Source organism: Arvicanthis niloticus, chromosome 12 (genome assembly GCF_011762505.2).
Source record: "Arvicanthis niloticus isolate mArvNil1 chromosome 12, mArvNil1.pat.X, whole genome shotgun sequence".
NCBI lineage: Eukaryota > Metazoa > Chordata > Mammalia > Rodentia > Muridae > Arvicanthis > Arvicanthis niloticus.
In genome coordinates, this window is record NC_047669.1 from 24,887,108 (window position 1) to 24,907,563 (window position 20,456).

Sequence of the window (20,456 nt, forward strand, 5' to 3'; positions counted from 1 at the left end):
CGCTGACACATGGCTAGAGCAGAATGTAATTAGAAGTCATTTTATTGTTGCATTCCTTTAGCAGAACAGTAGTATTTCATTGTCCCCTGTGTCCATGGCCTATATAGTCTCAGGTTCTTGGCCACCTGAGCCGTGGTGGGGATAGGTTCCAACTCAGGGAGTGAGCTTCAATCAAAGCAGATACTGGTTGGTTACTCCCACGAGCTCTTTCTCACTGTCGCACATTTTAAACACGATTTGTTTTGTATTTGCTCATCTGGCAGCGCTCATGTGCAAACGCCGAAGGACAACTTGCAGGAGCCAGTTCTCTCCTGCAATAGAGTAAGTTCTAGGCAGGAAATCCAGGTCATCAGGCCCTTATCTACTACTGAGCAACCTTACTGGCTTCTCTCATTTTCAACAGTGAGTCTTGTTATGTTTTCCAGGCTAGCCTTGAACTCCTGACTGCCAGAGATCTTCCTGCCTCTGCCTTCTGAGGAAGAGACTAGAGGCAAGTGCCAGTGTGCCTGGCTTGCAATTTCTTAACTGAAAAGCAACCTAGAGAGCTTAGACATTGCCTAACTGTAACAACTATGGACCCCATCTGGCTTAAACCTGTGCCGCCCTGTGCACGCTGCCACAGTCTCTGCGACTTCATATGTGCGTCAGTCCTCCTGTGTTTAGAAGGCCTTGCTTCCTTCGTGTCCTCCATCCCTTCATCCTTCATCCTGAATATCCTGGATACCTTCCTCCATTTACCAAGGAATCTATTAGATGTGTTTCTTTCCTGTGAATTCCAAGTTAGCTTATGGAAGTGGAATGAGGACAAGAAGCCTGTCATGTGACACTAGATATTCTTTCTTTTTTCCTACGAATGGACTTCTTTTGTGACCCGAGTCATCTAAAAAATGCTTTAAGGCGAGGAATCTTATTTATAAACACTGCACCTATTTCCAGTTAAAAGAACACATTTAACAGTGCTGGGTAGATGGATCACTCACTGAACTGCTTACCGAACAAGCATGAAGACATGAGTTCAAAGCCCCAGAATGCATATAAAAAGCAGCACAGCAGCCTGCATACGTGTACTCCCAGGACTGGGGAGGGAGGGGCAGGAGGATCCCTGGGGCTTCTGTCGGCCTGTCTAGCAGTATCAATGAGCTCTATGGTTTAAAATATAAGCTGGAGAGTAATTGAGGAGGGCATCCAGTATTGATTTCTGCCCGTCTCCCACCACACACAGTCAGAGGGTGGATACATTTATCCACCGTTTTCCATGTTCAGTGCACTCGGGAGATGCAAACAGCATGACACCCTGAGAATTGTAGACGTGGTAAGAAAATATTCTCCATTAAGAAATAAATAAGATCGGCCATCTTTAGAATTTATCCCTTAGATTTACACAGACTGTGTGGATGATGGGCCCAAGTTATCTCTCCAACAGTCAACAAATGATTACTTCACTACTGTAAGTACCTGATCACTGGGTACATCTTTAATGATGAAGGGCACTGTTGACTGAGTGTATTATCTATTAAAATCATCCCATGTGATGCTGAGAGACGGCTCAGCTCTTCAGAGAACTTGTTGTTCTAGCTGTTAGCAGAAGACGTGGGTTCAATTCCCAGCACCCACAAGGTGGTTCACAACCATCTGTAACTCTAGTTCCAGGGAATGTGGTGCTCTTTTCTGACATCCAAGAGTACCAGGCACACATGTGGTACATGTACAGACAGACATGCAGGCAAACACTCATGCACATTAAATAAATAAATAAATAAATAAATAAATAACTTTTTTTAAAAAATCAACCAGTTCGAGGCCAGCCTGGTCTACAGAGTGAGTTCCAGGACAGCCAGGGCTACAAAGAGAAACCCTGTCTTGGAAAAAAAAAAAAATCAACCAATGTGACACTAAATTTATAAGTGGCTTTCAGAGAGAGAAATTTCATTTCCCAAGTAGTTTTTTCTCAAGGGACACAAATACCCTGGCCAAACATTTACTAGATTTATTTCATAAGAGGAAACCAAGAAAAAACAAAGTAGACCACTGGGCAGAACATGTGCAGTGGTTTGAATAAGTATGGCCTCCATAGGCTCATGTGTGTGAATCCTTGGCCCATAGGGAGTGGAATTATTAGGACTCGTGGCCTGGTTGGAGTAGGTGTGGCCTTATTGGAGGAAGTGTGTCACTTTGTAGGTGGGCTTTGAGGTCCCGATGCTCAAGCTCCACCCAGTGTAGCACATAGTCTCTCCCTGTAGCCTGTGGATCAAGATGCTCTGTCCCCAGCACCATATCAGCCTGGATGCCGCCATGCTTCCTGCCATAACGACGTTGAACTGAACCTCTGAAACTGTAAGCCAGCCTCAATAAAATGTTTTCCTTTATAAGAGTTGCCCTGTCATGGTGTCTCTTCACAACAATAAAACCCTAAGACAGAAGTATTGTACTGGCTGGTTTTTTGTGTGTCAACTTGACACAAGTTTAGAGTCATCAGAAAGGAAGGAGCCTCAGTTCAGAGAATGCCTCCATGAGATCCAGATGGAAGGCCTTTTCTCAATTAGTGATCAATGGGGGAGGGCACAGTCCATGGTGGGTGGGGCCATCCCTGGGCTGGTGGTCCTGTGTTCTATAAGAAAGCAGGCTGAGCAGGCCATGTTGAATAAGCAACACTGTCCAAGGCCTCCGCATCAGTTTCTGTCTCCAGTCTCCTGCTCTGCTTGAGTTCCAGTCCTGACTTCCTTTAGTGATGAACAGTAATGTAGAAGTGTAAGCTGAATAAACCCTTTTCTTCCCAACTTGTTTTTTGGTCATGGTGTTTTGTCCCAGCAATAGAGACCCTAAGAAAGCATGCAATCAGTAATTACATAGCCCAATCCAAGGAAGTGGGTCTTCAGAAGAGAGTCTGGAGATCCAAAGGAAATACCATAAAGCTGAAAATAATGCTGGGTTCAGGTGACAGCCTGGTTCTACAGAGAGCAAAAATCAGAAAAAGAAACGGTTGCACTTGTTGTAGTAGTAAATCCAGTAATCTAATTAACACTTTTATACATAATATTGTGTATGATACTGTAATAGTCTCAAGAGGATGACAAACATGTGTGACCCAGAACTTAAGGTCTGGAGAAAAAGACAACAAATGGAAAATCAAGGCATAATGTAAACTCGAGTTTAATTGGTCCTAGGGGAACCAGTGCGCTGAGTTTATCAACAATGTTTTGATTAATAAAGAAAGAGGAGGAGGAGGAGGAGGAGGAGGAGGAGGAGGAGGAGGAGAAGGAGGAGGAGGAGGAGGAAGAGAACCACTGAAAACAACCTTGAAGCAAACTGGAACCTCTTTACCCAGAGTGCCAAATTTGGATTTGTCAGAACCGAGGGGCAGGAAAATCGTTTTCACTGGACATGTGTATTTGAATGTGGGCACTTCACACTTTTATGAACACGCACTTGAATGAATGAAACCAGACTAGGTTTCAAGAAGATAAATTGGGGGGGGGGAGTGGGGGAAGGGGTGACCCCCACCCCCACCTCAGTCTGGTACTTGGAGAAGCTGAGTACTTCCGAAGTGCTGCAGAGCTCATGGCCCACTGCATGCTAGGACTCGGGGCTCCCACCAATGCGGTCCAGAACCAAAGGGTTTGTCCTGGAGCTAGTTTTTTAACACGCCAGCCACACCTCTACCCGGTCACATTAGCCTCGGGAGGAGTGGGCAGTTCTTACCGTACAGGAAATCGTACACTCGATTGGCGAAACTGCCCTTGGCCCTCGACAGTTCTCTGCACTGGTACGGAATCCTATGACCGCCGGCCCTGGCCTCCTGGATGGTCACTGTGTGGCTCATGGTGCTGCCCTTTTCCTCCCGCCCGCAGAAAACCAGCTATGGGAGGCTTGGTAGCTGTGTACACCGTAGCTATGGCAACCTCAGACACAAGCAGGGATAAGGGGCGGGGCGAGTTTCAGGAGGCGGGGCGGGGAAGTGAAAGGGCAGTGGGAAGGGCAGCGCCTCGAGTGCAGTTTGAAGAGGCAGAAAGGGGTGGCAGAGTGGATTTTGGGATGCAGAGCGGACAAACCTGGCAGAGTGAAGAGGCGAGATGTGAGGCGACTTGAGGAGCTGGTTACTGGAAGGGAGTAGTCAAGAGCAGGGGGAAATGCTAGTATGAAAAGAAGCAGGGCTAGGAAGAGGAGGCTAGGGGATGGATGGATTCCGCCAGATAAAGCTGACGTCAGATGCCGGGGAAAGGGCTACTTGAGAAAACCAAGAGCAGTTTGCTAGCGACAGCCCTTGCTGCCAATTTCTTCTAGAAGTCCCTGGGAGGTTTCTTCATCTGCTAGAATTGGATACTTTTCATTTCTGAAAGCCGCTTTCCACAAAGTGGAGAAATCCAATTTCCTATATGTTGGGCCTTGGAGCAGTAACCAACACTACATTGGCTTCAGTAATAGAAAATCTGTCTCCAGGCTGCTGCGCTTGGCATTATGGTGCATGCATAGTCTCTGCTTCTTAAAAAAAAAAAAAAAAAAAAAAAAAAGCAATGAAAACTAGAGAGGCAAAAGTGGGTCGGCTTTTGCCCATGATCCATTCTTCTTTTAAAAAGAAATTTCATAGTATCAAACTAATAATATTGTTTATTTATTTATTCATTAATCATTTTTGGGTCATTGGGAATTGAATATAGGGTCTCACATAAGTTACAAGCACTCTACTACTGAGGTACACTCTAGTCCAAATAATACATTTAAAAATAATCGCTATTATCATTAACAAAGTTAATTCTTTTATCCAAACATATTGTACATATTCAAATTTACATGGTTGAATAAAAGATGCTATTTATTGCTAGTTTGTCCCATTAAAGATTCTTTTAAAAAGTCCTCATTTTGTTCTAGAACAGTGAGTTTCTAGCACTTTGTAATTTAAAAAAAAACTTTTTTTATCCTGAAATCCAGGTTATCAGAATAAACAAGTTATTTCAACTTGGTTATCCTGAAATACAGATCATAAAGATATAAACGCTGGATTACTTTTCTTATGCAACACAAAATCAGAGAAATGAGCTGGGCATGGCAGTTCATGCCTTTAATCTCAGCCAAAGGCAAGTGTATCTCTGTGAATTTGTAACCATAACGTTTTCTTGTCTCTAGTGTTGCTGCTGTGATTGCATGCACTGCCACATATCTGACATTCTAATTAACTTGAACTTTACAGCTTTAAAAATCATATCTCACTTTAGATTGTATTTTGGAAATTGGTTGGCTTTTTTCCTGAGTTTTGATTCATGGATTCACAACTATAGAAATGAGGGAATTTTCCCTGACCAGAAACTTAAGGTACTTCAACACTTATCTCCGTTTTGTATCTACGACACACACTGTGTGTCGTAAGTTTATCTTCAGATAATTAGCCAGCCTGTGGTGATCTCCTAAGGTGATCCACAGGACCCTGGGCCCTTGGTGTTCTTGCTCTGTCAGGCATGTCTAGCCCTGTAATAGTGCCACATGGCCTTGTCACTTCTCTCTATAAAGGTCACACACTAGCCCTTTCTCAATTGAGAGTTGGCTTTTTGTTTGGCTGTTTTTGTTTTGTTTTGTTTTTTGTTTTGTTTGTTTGTGGCTTTTTGTTTTTGTTTATTTGTTTGTTTTATACTAAAAAGCCTTAATGTTGGGTCCTCTGGAGATAAAGGTGCTTGCCACTGTGGACAATGAAAGTCTGTGATTTCAAGTCTGATTCCCAGAATTCATGTAAAAGTGAAACAAAGTTGTCCCCTGACATCCACATACCATCCCTGCCCCCATCACACACAGAATACTAATCAAATATTTTTAAAAATTCAATGTTTTAAGCAAGTTCAGACTGGGATGCCTTCATGACTATCCTGGGCTGAATGCAGCCCATAGGTTTGAGTGGAACATACTTCAGAGTCTGATATGATACCAACTCCTTCAGTATTAGGACCTGTGTTAGACAAAAGACTCTGCAAGCCATGGTGGAAAGTAAGTGGTTATGTGACTGATTCTTTTACATTCCCGAGTTTTGATTCATGGATTCACAACTATAGAAATGAGGGAATTTTCCCTGACCAGGAACTTAAGGAGACATTAATACCCATCTTGCACTCTCTCCATAGGTGATTTTGAGGAAACAAGTGATCATGTTGGGGAACCTCACATTGCAAGAAACTTGCAAATGGTTTCTAAGAGCTGGGGAGGCCTCCCACTGATAATTAGCAAGAAGTCTTACCGGTACAACAGCAGAAAACTGAATTCACCGGTACAACAGCAGGAAACTGATACCGAGTAAAATTAAGAACACAGTCACCGCCACTGGAACCTTAGATAAATCAACAACCGAAACCAGTTTTAATTGCAATCTGCTATGCCAAGACCCCTGACCTATGGAAACCTCCAGGGGGCAAATGTTTGCTGCCATCAGCCTGTGATATTAATATTACACAGATGTCTTGGTGTCATGGGTCATTAAGTGCATGTGGCCTAAACCACTACTATTCATTTCTCACAACGGATATGGAATGCCTAACATAAGAAAGGCAAGGGTCAGTTTTGACCCTGGTAAAAGCTCCAGGGCTTCATGGCTGGCAGATGGCTGCCTTCTTGTTCTGTTCTGTTCTGTTCTGTTCTGTTCTGTTCTGTTCTGTTCTGTTCTGTTCTCATAGAGGATCGTTGAGACAGACAGTGACTAATCTCTTCTTATAGGGGTCCAAATTCATCATGAAAACTCTACCATACCCACACACACACACACACACATACACACACATTTCCCCAGGAGAATTGGAAAGCTTTTTTTAAAAAAAAATAATTCAGAGGCAGACATACAAATACTATGTAAAATTAGTTAGTCTGCAATCAGGACAGAAGCTAGCCATTAAACAGACTGATGAGAATTTAAGCCTTGTAATTCTCTCAAAACATGTGATATCACTCCTTCTGTATGAGCAGCAACCACCTACTCATCCTTGGTGACGTCACCAAGCACAGGCACAGCTGGCACAGGACTACACAGCTGTATCACTGAAGACTGTTAAAAGGTAGTTCCCTAGTTGTGTGTTGTGGTAGTGAGTTACATCCCACTCACAGAACTGCTATTTGGTGCATCAAACTCTACTCAAGCCGTTATGTCACGTTTCTTGCCTGTTGATTTAGCAACCTTAGCCACAAAGGTCTTAGAGGTAAAAAGAGTAAATTTGCTAGTTAAAATAAAAATTGAGGAACAACAACTGGATAGTAAAGGTATTAAATTTATTACTACTCTTATCTTTTATTAGTCTTTCTGTGTTACCTATTTTCTAGTTTTAAAGTTTTGGGGTGTGTGTGTCTATACAACAGTACATATGTGGAGTTGTTAATTTCGTGCTACCATCTGAGTCCTGATATTGAGGTCGGGTCATCAGGCTTGGTGACTAGTGTCTTTACCCACCAAGGTATCCCTCAAGTCCTTCAGTTTAATATCTAACTGTAGCACTTCTCTAGGGAAATAGCTTATTAATGTTTTTCTTGGGATTAAATAGGAAACAATAAATCAGGCAGTGGTGGTGCACACCTTTAATCCCAGCACTTGGGAGACAGAGGCAGGCAGATTTCTGAGTCGAGGCCAGCCTGGTCTACAGAGTGAGTTCCAGTACAGCCTGGGCTATACAGAGAAACCCTGTCTCAAAAAAAAAAAAATCGTTCAAATAAAGTCATATGGTATTTAAAATAAAAATTGCTCAAATAAAGTCATATGGTATTTAAAAAAATAAATAGGAAAAATAATTGTATATGTTTTGTACTCTTAATTTCCACTTAATATAAAATAAAACTCAGTGTGCAAGCACATGGGCTGAGAAAGAAAAGTGAAGTTTAATGCTTACTGGTTCATCAAAAGGAAAAAGCAACCCACGTGTATAAGTTAGTTAGACCATCTTAAAAAGGAGTTAAGTTGATGAGTACAAATTAGTAAATGTTTCCCATTAGGAGATCTTTTGTTTGTTTTTGAAGACAGGACCTTGCTCTGAGTCAGAGGCTGGCCTTGAACTCTGTCTCTTCCTGCTTTGGCCTCCTGAGTGCTGGAAATGTGTTTCATCCTTCCCAGATTGCTCTTTATTTTGTTCATGAGTAGGCTGCTTTACCTCAAAGAAGCAGCTATTGTAGGTCATAGTGCTCAAGAGACAGCCAAGGGTTTATTACAGTCTCAGAAACATCTAGTTAGAAGACGCAAGGGGCAAGAGAGTCTTTTCCCTGAGGCCTGCCACTAGTAAGGACATCATACAGGAGACTGTTGTAATCAATACCAGTTACACACACACACACACACACACACACACACACACACACACACACACACACACACACGGGATAAGAGACAGTTTATTCTGGGAACAAATATGGGTGATTATGGTCTGGGAACAGTTTCACACTACCCTAAATCCCACATTCCAATATGGTGATACAATACTCCCATGTAGTTTTATAGGAAAGAAACAAAAATCATAAATCAAGGCACTTCCCACACACAATGGTAAAAACAGTAAGTAGACAGGTCACAGGAAGGTTAAAAAAAAATCTCAGCCATAGCCTCAGATGGTATCTGATAATCTTCTCAACCTCTTGGTTGGTGGAACTGGGGAAATGGGGGAGGGTGTCTGCTCCTCATTCCAAAGGACTTACCTAATGTTCACAAAGATGTTAGATCACACACAGAAGGGGCCAATAAATGACCACTAAGTGGGGACTAAATCTCCTCCAAGACGACTTGGCTACTCCCACCCTTACTACATCTCTAACGTTCTAATCGGTCGATCAGTCTTACAGGAAGTTCAGAGGAATGTGTGATTCATGCCAGGAATTTTCCTTCACAAAGGGAAAAAAAATGGGAGGAAAATTTATCAAAATTTATCAAAAAAGGCTTCAGTTTTTCTTCTTCCTTTGGTCTACAATTTGTATCAAACTCAGTCCTCACAATCCTTACATTTTCCAGTTCTCTCCCTTTTCTTCTTTGTTCATTTATTCTACACAAAAGATGTAGTAACACCAGTAAATACAGGTCAGTGGTTTTAAACTGAAAGTTCTTTGCCTTTAGATACATTGCACAGGGTAGTAAACAGAACATGGGGAGACGTGGAACTGTAAGAGCTATGCAGCTCTGAATGAATTATATGCACTTCTGAACCTCAGTTTGTTTTGAAGATTAAATGCCTCTCACATTCAACACTATTCACGGAAGCTATGGTGCTGAAGATTATATTGCTTCTACTTGAATTTAAGAAATGCCAGGAAAAGCTTTTTTAAATTCTATTAATTGATATAGTGATAATTTATAATAAAAGCAGTTTAGAAGCTGAGAGTACGTAACTCAGTTTGTAGACTATTTGCCTAACATGCAGGAAGTCCTTATACACCAGGAATGGATGGCACACACTAGTAATTCCAACATCTAATGATCAGTCAGGGTCATCCACAGAGCATGCAAAGCCAGCTTAGGCTAGAGACCTTGTCTATTGATATTTATATTAAAATTAAAACCATTTTTGGGGGCTGAAAAAATGGCTCAGTGATTAAGATCACTGGCTGTTCTTCCAGAGGCCCTGAGTTCAATTCCCAGCAACCACATGGTAGCTCACAACCATCTGTAATGGGGTCTGATGCCCTCTTCTGGTGTGTCTGAAGACAGCAATAGTGTACTCATATAAATAAATAAATCTAAATAAATAAAACCACTGCCCCCCCTCCCTCAACTCACAGCTAGTTTAAGGAAGCCACTCAAACATGGGCCAAATGCCAAATGCTGTACATTTTAGTGAACTTGTATACAGTTAAAATGGCTGATTTGAAGTGATGGAGCTCCGCTGAGGGGGTTACATTTTCAGTATCAGTTTCCATGTCATTTACTTATCCAACACACACACGCACACGCACACAGAGAGAGAGAGACAGCCCATTACATTTGAAACTAGAAAAGAAATCTTCATATCTTCTTTCATAACTACTGTGTTATGATATATTAGCTGAATATTTAGCATATATGCCAGAGAGAAATAGGAGGTAGGGGATCTTTGTACCTAACATCTGCAGAATATATATGAATCGGGAAGGGCAGGAAGAAAGATCATAAAATGCCCCAGGGTGGAACCTGGATTTGCTACTGGTTGTCCAGTACCAAAGGATCAGCCCTGAAAATATAAATACAAGTAGCATTATACTGGACTGGACGGGTTATATAGGAATATATGTATACATGTATACATATGCATGCAATAAAAATTAGAGAGGAAACGGCCATGAATTTGAAGGATAGTGGAGAACGGGTATGTATATGTGAGGGTTTGTAGAAAGGAAAGGGAAAGGGGAAATGTTGCGATTAAATTACAAGCTCAAAAACAAAAAACAAAACCAAAACCACTCTGGGTGACCTTTTAACCTTTGCGCTTGCGCTAAATCCACGCCTTTGGAGCAAGTCTTTGTACCACCTTTGCGCACGCGCTTCTTAGGCTCGCTTCCGTCCGGAGAGGTGGGACTTCCTGTCCTATTTCGCTTGACTGCGGAAGTGGGTAGAGACAGCTCAGGTTGGTCTGAGTTTCGGAGCTTTGCGCGTGTGCGCTCGGTGTTACTTTCGCCTGGAACGATGCCGGGACTGGCGGCCGCTAGCCCTGCCCCACCCGAGGCTCAGGAGAAGAAGCCTCTGAAGCCCTGCTGTGCCTGCCCGGAGACCAAGAAGGCTCGTGATGCGTGGTCAGTGCGCAGCCGGGGAGGGAAGCCCGGGCTTCCGCAGCTTGGCACCGCTCTGCTTTCTGTCACTCTGGAGTTATAGGGACCCATAGTTTCGCTGTCCTCTCTGTTCCCTGAACCCGCACCTCAGTCTCAGTCAGGGGTCAACGGGGAGGGCAAGAGGTTAGATTGGCCCCAAAGTTCGCGTCTTTCATTCCTTGCTACGAATGCCTTTTAGGCTTAAGTTTAAGACCCAGATAAATGGAAGCGCGTAAAGATGCTTTTTGATTTAAAGGCACTTAAAATATGTGGAGACTTGTTACCAGCCAATACTATACCACCAGCTATAATAGATTTACTCAGACCCAGGTGGAAAAATTTCAGGTAATATTTAGTAAATTTTTTTCCTTCTGAAACGCGTGAATAGTAGAACAGAGGATACATTTCTGAAGGGATACCCTTTCCCAGAAGTTAGAAGTCACCTGTCTGGGGCTGGAGAGATGGTTCAGTGAATAAAAGCCCTGGTTGGCCTTCCAGTGGGCCTGACTTCGATTCCCAGCGCCCACATGATGGTTAACAGTCTTCTGTCATTCCAGCCCCAGAAGAATCCGACACCCTCTTGTAGCTTTGGCGGGCACAGCACACACATGGTGCACAGGCAAAACACCTATACACATAAAATATAAACAAATTGTAAAAAAAAGTCAGAATAGGTGATATTAATGTTTATCACTTTATCATCAACTCACAAAAGGTTTTGTTTGGTCTCCTCACTTTTATGTAGCTTCAATTCTGGAGCAGGTGCTGGAGTCCTCAGTATAAATATGCATCAAAGTAGAAAAATACTCGTAGAAACAAATATGGATTGGATGGTCATGGTGTACTCTCATTACTGGGGAGACTGAAACAGTTTAAGTCTAGCCTGAGCATCAGAGTGAGACCATGTCTCAAAAAAAAAAAAAACCCTACAAAACAAAGTATTCATTGGTATAGTAAGGTAATAAGAGTGTACCCCAGTTATTTCATTATCACTGCTTTTCAAGCCATACTGTAAATGGAGAATTTAAAGATCGCTCTGATACCAAGGTTCCTGAAGTGGTAGTACCTGCTTAAGGAGACTTTGGTGTGGCTCAAGACTCAGAGCTTAGAAATACAGGCAGGCTTTGAACCCTGATCCTCCAACTTGGTGACCTTGCATAAGGTTTAGCAGTGAGTATAAGTGGTGAGGGAAAGCTAAAGCTAGCTGTTACATGGGGCTGTTACACGGGACTCACGGCCCCACACTGTCTTCTAATCCACTGGTAAGGATTTTAATAGTAGAACCTATTTCCCACTCTTTTTGAGACAGGGTCTTGACATGTAGCCCAAGCTGGGCTTCTACTCAGGAGTCTCCAGCCTTAGCTTCCCAAACTTGATAACAGCTATTATCCAGCACATTCTGGTTCTTGTGATTACTCTGGATTCTATCATCAAGGTCCTTAATCTTCCAAAGAACAATTCGTCTTGGTGGCTCATGGCTACCAGGTCTTTTTTGATGTTTATGTTGTTGGGTGTTTAATAATTAAAAGTGGGCTTACGTGTTTGAATGTAAGGAGAAACAGGAAGTTAATTCCTGTGTGATAGTAGTTCCAAAAGTTAAATTCCTTCCTCGTCATTTTATGTAAATATTCAGTTTATTTCATTATAAGGAAATGTTTGTTATTCCTTGGGTATAGACTAAAGGCATCATTTGCTATATATAATTATTTCATCTAATTAGAACCTTCCCCAAATAACAACAAAAACAAACTTCAAAACCTTAGTTCTGTGAAACTCCTTTGTGGGAAAAGAACCATCTTAAGAGCAAACACAGAGAACAAAGACGCTGAGCTTTTGATATGGTAGAGTTTTATTTGTAACTCCAGCTACATTCTGCATATGCACTGTCTCACTCTCCTGTCACAGATTCTCCATGAATATGCTTCTCATCTATTTATTAGGTAACATGTGTGCTTTACTTTATAGCATCATTGAGAAGGGAGAAGAACACTGTGGTCATCTCATTGAGGCCCACAAGGAGTGTATGAGAGCCCTGGGGTTTAAGATATGACACGGTGAGTGGACTGTATTGCTTCAAGTTTGAGTGTTACCTTACAGCGTTAGCTACCAGGCAGCATTTTCCAAATGGTAGCTTGCCTGGTTAACCTAGCATGCTCAAGCAGCAGCTAAAATAACTTTTCAGTTTCTAGAATGGGGTTGTAACAGTAATTTTGAGACAGATTTGGCACCCAGTAAATCTGAGACAGAGTCTGAAGCTTTTGAGAACTGGTTTCGTAAGAGCCTTTAGAGTTACATTATAGTCGGGGTGATGCATGGCTGCAGGGAGTTCAGGTACACTGTTTTCCAAGGTATAAGAACCAGGTGGAAAATATTCTTTGTTTCTTGTCTCTAGAAAGGGTCTGCAGTCGAAAGTGTTACTTTTTTCCAATTAAAATGGAAGCTTTGTTTTAAACCAGGCTTTGTTCTAATAAAACTAATGCCTCAGACCAATTGTTGAAGAACTTTGAATCTAAATATCAGTGTCAGGAGGGATGTGTGTAACAAGGCCGCAGTCCATGACTTGTGGCTGGAGTCTCTCGATTCAGGCGTTACCTTGCTCACTAGAACACTCCTTTCCAGAAGCTGACTTAAAGTCTTGTTAGAGAGGCTTTCCTCAGTGCCCCATGTAAAGTAGTTCTCTTCCCTGTCACTGTTCCAGCTGTACCCAGTAGGCCTTACCAGGTATTCTGTGGCCACATTCTCCAGTATGGTAGCCACTGGCAATGTATGACTATTAAGCACTTGAATTGGGCATAATGAGGCTGGGGAGTTCTTAATTTAAATTCTTAATTTACAAGGTCGTAGTCAATGTGGCTAGTGGCTTTTCTTGTCTTTACATTCGACACCTATACTGAGCCTCTTCTTACAACGGATGTCCTTGCTTCCCTCCAGCTGGGCTGTAGGCTCTGGGAAGCATCTGGTTTACTGCCAGTGTTGTGCTGCTCACAAGCCTGCATCTCACTGTCACTCCTAACTGAGGGACAGTTGAGAGATAACAAGGCCACAGGCCAGTTCCATAGTAGTAGAGAGCTGGATTCTCTCTCTTCCATCTCGCTCTGGAATTTCACACGTGACCAGTTGCTGTGCTTGAAGTACAGGAAGGCGATAAGGAGCTCACCCTACCTGATAAGTCTTGACTGGAGGAGAAGAGTATTTAAAGGCTCAGCCCCAGCATCCATGCATGGCTTTCTTCATGGTCTAGCTCTTCCTAGTCAGTTATGTTAAGCTTTGCCTAGAGACTCATGGGAAATTGGAGGCACAGTGAGGGGTAGTGGCAGCATTAAATTATTTGTATTCTCCAAACCAGAGGCTCTTTTGTTACTCCTGACACTTAGTGATATTTTATCTCAGCATGCTCATTTTTAGGATTGCACAGTACCTTAATCTTCAGTCCTAAAACTTATAATGAATACTAATTAAAACGATCTGCTGGAATGCATGGGAACGTATACCTCAAAGCCCAGCCGCTGACTCTAGTAAACCCCCGTATAACTACCTGCGCTGCTGAAGTGATCCTGATAGACTACTAGACCAGACTCTCGGAGAACCTCTTCAGAGAGAAAACACAAATTCAGCTTGCTCCAGCAGTGGTCATAAAGGTTCCTTAATTCAAAAACCTTCATAGATGTTGACATTATTCCCAAGTAAAATAGATCTTAATTGGACCTGGCTCACAGAGATGGCGTAAGCGTTATCCTCTCTTACACTCTGTATGACAGTGTTGTCTGTGCCTCAGAAACACCTAAGCAACAGTTTCCAGAACTCACAGGCCCTGACTCACCTGCTGACTCAAGCTCCTGGGTCATTTTCAAGTCCTTACCATAAATCTGCTAACACTAAGGAGACAATAGTGAATATGCTAAATATAAAATATCTGAAGATTTAATGGTAGCAGAGGCAGAGAGAGACTCAAAACTGAGAAGAAAGGTATCATGGGTAGTGGCTCTAGACAGTTTTTTCTATCTTAGAACTTTTTCTTACCGACAGAGAAGGTAGACAACACATTCACCACCTAACTAGAAATATCGGGAAGTGAGTGGCTCTTCCTGCCTGTAAGGGTCAAAGGAAACATGGGAAATCTGCTAGAATCAATGTAAAGTAATGGTTACACTAGTACACTAGTTTTTGTTTGTTTATTTGAATATTTAAGTGAGCAACTTTTATACATAGATTATTTACAAAAATATCTTAAGATAATGCATGAAACAAGACAAAACACATATTAAGAACCTATAAAATGCCTGAATGCAAAAGACAGTCGCATTTGGCAGGGACTCTTCACCCAGAGAAGAACCAAGAGCCTGTCCTCCTTCACACCTAGCCCTTCTGATATGTGCAGTACCTTAGAAGTACAGGTGCTGCAGGCTGGGAGAACGGGGTAGCTCCATTTCTGCTTGATTCCTGCCCATACCTTTGCTGAAGTGTATTGTTTTTCCTTCAAGCGTTTTAGAAAAAAAAAAAAAAGGAATTTAGATGTCTGTGTCTAGGTGAGGTTTTTTCCTGTCTAAACCAAACAAAGGGAACAGGTTTAGGAAGTTCTTGAGTTGGTCTTAAGAATTGGCTGATTGACTGTCATCTATTCAGTGTTCTTCTCCATCTTCTTGCATAGAGACTAGAGTTGGGGTGTCATGGCGAGAAGCCTGGCACACTGAGACTGGGCCAGCAGCAAAGCTGTCCTCTGCTGCTTTCCCTCTAGGTCTTTCACTGTGGTTGTTATTTGCCCTCTGGTCAAGGAGGAGCTTCCCGCAGGAACAGGTGTCCTGAACTGACCTTCCTTCTACCTTTAACACAGAGCGAGAGCAGTCCTTGAAAGAGCAGAGACTTCAGCTCTCTCAATGTCTGTAAAGACACAGTGCCTCACCAAAATCTCCTAAAGGTCAGACAGTGCAACCAGCAGTTTCAAGGGAATTGTCAGTTAAGCTGAGCTGGAGTTTTGACTGGTTTAGAACAATTGTGACAATTACTTAATATTTCAGTGAAGCATTTATTTCTGATGGTCCTAAGTCCGTAAATCCCTAGTTCCAGTTTGATGTCTGAATTCTGACTTTCTAAAATCAAATCTCTTCTGTAGGTGGCCTACTTTGTGAATGAATAATCCCTGAAGAATGAAGAAGATTAAATATTTTGGAAGTTCTTTGATGAACTTTGATAAGTGGATAAAGTATTTATAATTTATTAAAAAACAGAGTGAAGAAAATGTGGTAAACTGTCTTGGTTGTGTTTCTTTTTCTGTTTCTTACATACCCACATCACTTTTGTTTGGTTCCCTTTTCTCCTCATGAGTATAGTAGCAACTCTTGTGCCATGACTTTCTTTTGCTCATTATTGTGACATTTGGGAATTTGAATAATTATTGGGAATTTGAATAATTATTGTTAGGAGAAAGCAGATTTTTCTCTCAATGAGTAAAATCTCCAAACTTAGGTATATAGAAGTTGGAATGAACGTCTTTTACCTGTTCAAAATGATGTCACAGCCGTATCATCTCAATCAAGAATCATTGGCCAGTTGTGGGACCATGCCTGTAATCCCAGCACACAGGAGGGAGAGGCCTGCAAGTTTAGGGTTGTTTTGTTTGTTTGTTTGTTTTGTTTTGTTCTCTCTCCCTTGTCCCTCTGTATCTTTCCCCTCTCTCCCTCTTCCTTCCCTCCCTTACTCTCTCTAACTCTGAGTGGAGTGGTCTGGCTTAGAAGATCCCAACTATCTGGCCGAGTTACTTTGTGACCAGTTACATGGTAAGATAAACTAAAGACAGTGTAGTGCCTAGGGCCAAGACAGCTACCTATTTTTAAGAACCTGGTCCAGGCTGGTGGCTAGATTGATGCTGAAAACTGACTAGTGATGGGAACTGGGGCTGTAGCTCATGGCAGAGCACTTGCCTAGCACACACAAAGCCCCTAGCACCAAATAGCTTGGTACTGTTGCCATAGAGATAGCTGGAGTAGAAGCAAGCTTGTGGCCTCTTAGCTGCTTAAATGCTAATAAAGCACATACTCATACTTTGCTTTTCAGTGCATTGAGTTGAAAATCTCAAACACAGGTTTTAGTTTATTGGCAGAGAACTCTCCTGGCATACATAAGGCGGTGAGTTCTACTCCAAGTAAACACCTCAAAAACAAAAGGTGCTGAGGAACTATCTAGAGGAACATTTAATCTTCATGTGCGGTTGATTCCTTCATAGAATAAAAGAGCTCCATTAGTTCCTTTAAGAACCTGACCTAATTAATGCTTAAGTGTGTGGCTTTTTTCTTTTTTCCTCTTTTTTTTCTTGTAGTAGTCATTGTGCTGGATATTGGACCTAGGTCTTACTGCAAGCTAGGCAGATGCTCTACCACTAACTCTCTCCCTAGCTCTGTTTTTACCTCTTATACTCTGATTGAGACAGTGGCCCACACTGGACTTGGTCATACTCTGAGACTGAACTTGGAATCTTCCTGCTTCAACCACCTGAGCAGCTAAGACTACAGCCACGGCAACGACATGGCTTTAACATATGACAGATACGGGTTTAAGAGCCAGCTATTTGCTATCAGTCACAATGGAGCTTTCTTATCTCAAAACGAACAAACAGAAAACAGTAACTTAAAAGTTTTATGACCATGAATCTAATGTAATTTATGAAGTAATTGGCCACTTGCATTTAGTGTTACTAGCATTCTCTAACTCTTTGATTCTTTAGTCTTAGTTTTACTTAATATTCATTTGAATATAATACTTTAATAAGTGCTATGTGGCTTTTAGAGATAGCTATAAACTAACCTCTCATTCAGGACAGTCTCTTGGAAGATTGTGGCTTAGACTGCTTGCATATACCCTAGACCACAAAATGGAAAACAGATAACCTGAGCAGCTAATTCTAAGTTTAAATAAACTGTCCCAGACATATCCTGTGTATTTGTATTTGGGTGGAGCTGAGACAGGGTCTTTCCTTGTAGTACAAAGTAGCCTTAAGCTTGTGTTCTTGCCTCTGCTTTCTGCATACTGGAATTATAGGCATGTGTAATCACACTTGACATGCTTTTAAAGGCTTTATTTTTATTCTCCTTGTATGGTTGTTTTCCTGTATGTATGTCTGTACCACATGTATGTATGTACACTGGAGCCCTCAGAGGTACTATTGCTGTTCTGCACCCAGGTGGACTGTCACAGAGTTTTCTCTTCTAAGACCAGTGAAACCAAGTGTGTACTTTCTTGTTCAAGATAGGTGGAAGAGGCAGAAACCTTTCCCCAGGTGTGGAATCTTCAAGTTTCCCTTTTCAATCTGATTGAGCAATACTGCCATTCGTATTTTTACAAAAACAATGGTTGTCAGTGGTGCACCCAAGGCTAAGTGGTTTGAGCAGGGCCTGTCCCTTGTATGTCTTGTCAGATCTTTGGACAAAACTGAAATTCTGTTTCACAGGAGGAAGGGGTAAGTGGATATTGAGTAAGAAACCAGTGTTCCGTCTCACCCTAACCATCCTGAATGGTCACATTGAGTGCATAGGATCAGTTCCTCCTAGAGCTGACTCAGCCATCAAAGAGAAGACACCAGTGTCCTGTTTGTAGAATCTGACAGCCAGCAGGAGTTCAAGAAGCTGTTTCCTGAGAGCCTGTAGAGCAACACTTCCCCACCTGTGGGCCCCGAACCTTCAGGGGAGTCAAATGACCCTTTCACAGGGATCATCCAAGACCATCAGAAGACATAGATACTTACATTGTGATTCACAACAGTAGCAAATTTACAGTTTCAAAGTAGCAACAAAATAATTCTATGCTTGGGGGTCACTACAGCATGAGATGTAGTAGTAAAGGGTCACAGTGTGGAGAACCACTGCTGGAGAGGAGCCAGTCAGGACAGCCAACTCCAGGGCCATAAGTAACACAGAAGATGTGCCGCTCACTCTCCAGCCTGGAGTCAGGAGGCGGGAGGGTTCACATCTATGACCATGGCCAAGGTAGACTCTGAACAACCTTCCTTGCTGCCATTTATCTTTGTCCTTCTCATCCTTAGGCCTTCGTCTCCTGGCTATGGAACCTGCAAGTGTTACATTGTTGCACAGTTGGCTGGAAAGTCGCAGGCTACCTTACTATCGATGTGCAAACCTTCTGCTCTGGGCATGCCCAGCTGCAGAGCACCTGAGCAGATTTTAGACCTCCTTAAACCATTCCCCCCAACCCTCCACTTTTTTTTCCCCTTATTTTCTCCTTAGCATCCCCACCAGAGATTTTTCTTTGACCCTGTGGTCATCTTTTATGAGATTTCTGGTTTTTTTCAGGTTTGTCTTCCCTCTAGATTAAAAATTTCCCTGGAGGGGATTTTTTTTTTCCCATTTCATCTTTGTCTCCTGTTACTACCTCACTCATAGCTTGTGTAAATAAATGCTTACCAACTTAAATCTTCAAATGGCGTTACTTCTGGGTTTTCCACTGTGTGTACGCTTTCATGTCTGTGGGTTTCCTCATAAAGACATTGCTAACTTAACACATACAATATATTTATTCTTTTATCTCTGTCAACTGGCTTTTTAAATAAAAAGACATAATTTCCTGTTATTGTAGTGTGCTTATCTATGGACATCAATCTCACACTGACACCTGTAACATAGTTAGGCCCTCTGTTATAATGCATGTATGTAGCTGCTTAGCGATGCCCAAACAAGGGGCAGTCTGTAGTGGGAAATTACAGTTAGACTCACACTAAGCAGGCTTTAATCACCACTCACATATTGACTGTGAGTTTAGACAAGTTCCTTAGCTACTCTAAGCCTTTTTCTTCTATTTAAAAGGAGGGGGCGGGGATATACAGTAATATCCTGTCAAAAAAAATCAGATGATAGAATAATATGTTATCTTGTTAACATTAGAAAATGGTAGCTGTTTGGTAAATGTTAGTCCTCCCTGCTCAGTTCATCTCAGGAAGATAGATGGGGACAGTGGAGAAGGGAGCAGTAGTTGACTTGCCTGTCTCTTTAAAGGGTCAGGGCCAAGTTTATGGGCTGTCTTGCTGACCTGCTTTGAAATTCTATCTCAGAGCCTTGGTGGCTTCTGTGTGCCTGCCCATTGACAGCTGGCAGGGACTCCAATCCCGGCAGGGAGCCCCTTTGCCTGAAGCACTAACAGCTGCTGCTCGCTAAAGTAGGCAAGTTGGTTGGGAAGCAGACAGATGGCAAAAGGCAGCATATGGAAATCCCCACCCTCCACTGAACACGTGATGTCACAGCCACACCTGGACTGAAGTGACACCTAGGCAATAAATAAATAAATAAATAAATAAAATCCAAAGAAAATTCCAGAAAGGCATCCGACACCCAAAGCCTGCTGTGAGAGTCTTGTGGTGCTTTGTTCTCCAAATGCCCCAGCCCTTTCTGTACCTCTCTCCAGAGACAGGGAAGTATGAAGCCATCTGCAGATCAATTGATTCCAATTAAAAATTTAAAATGTCTTCCTTTAGCACGGCAAGAACTTTCTGACGTCTGTAACTATGCTTCTCCCTTTCACCATGAAAGATTCTGCTCTCCCTTCCACTTCACACCTCAGCTCTGCTCTCCCCATGCCGCCCTTCTTCCTGGGTCATGCTGTTCTTTAAACTTAATTTGGGAATTTGTTGCCGGCATGCAGTCTCTCCCTTACAAAGTGACATTTAGGTCACAGAGTGTACTGAGTGTTGAGCTGGAAGCTTCAGCACCACATTTAACTTCCGATTTCTCCTCAGTGTT

The 20,456-nt window shown here is 42.3% G+C and overlaps 2 protein-coding genes across 4 annotated transcripts in view; one reads left to right on the top strand and one right to left on the bottom strand.

Annotated features, from left to right (window-relative positions):
- Positions 1-3,893, bottom strand: part of Cfap91 (cilia and flagella associated protein 91) — a 42,129-nt gene extending 38,236 nt beyond the window's left edge. The window contains exons 1-2 of one of the 3 annotated variants that reach the window (XM_076942913.1): positions 3,700-3,888; positions 2,847-2,948 (exon numbers count right to left, since the gene is read on the bottom strand). In XM_076942913.1, the coding sequence (XP_076799028.1) occupies positions 2,847-2,948; positions 3,700-3,820 (223 nt within the window). In that variant the 5' untranslated portion in view covers positions 3,821-3,888. Of the gene's footprint in view, positions 1-2,846; positions 2,949-3,699 lie in introns of all 3 variants that reach the window. The other 2 variants (XM_034515561.2, XM_076942914.1) reach the window with 2 other exon arrangements.
- Positions 3,894-10,493: 6,600 nt separating this feature from the next.
- Cox17 (cytochrome c oxidase copper chaperone COX17) lies at positions 10,494-15,955 on the top strand. The gene is made up of 3 exons (XM_034515508.2): positions 10,494-10,704; positions 12,685-12,773; positions 15,830-15,955. Exons 1-2 carry the CDS (start codon positions 10,598-10,600, stop codon positions 12,767-12,769), a joined length of 192 nt encoding a protein of 63 aa, XP_034371399.1. The 5' UTR covers positions 10,494-10,597; the 3' UTR covers positions 12,770-12,773; positions 15,830-15,955.
- The last annotated feature ends 4,501 nt before the right edge of the window (positions 15,956-20,456 follow it).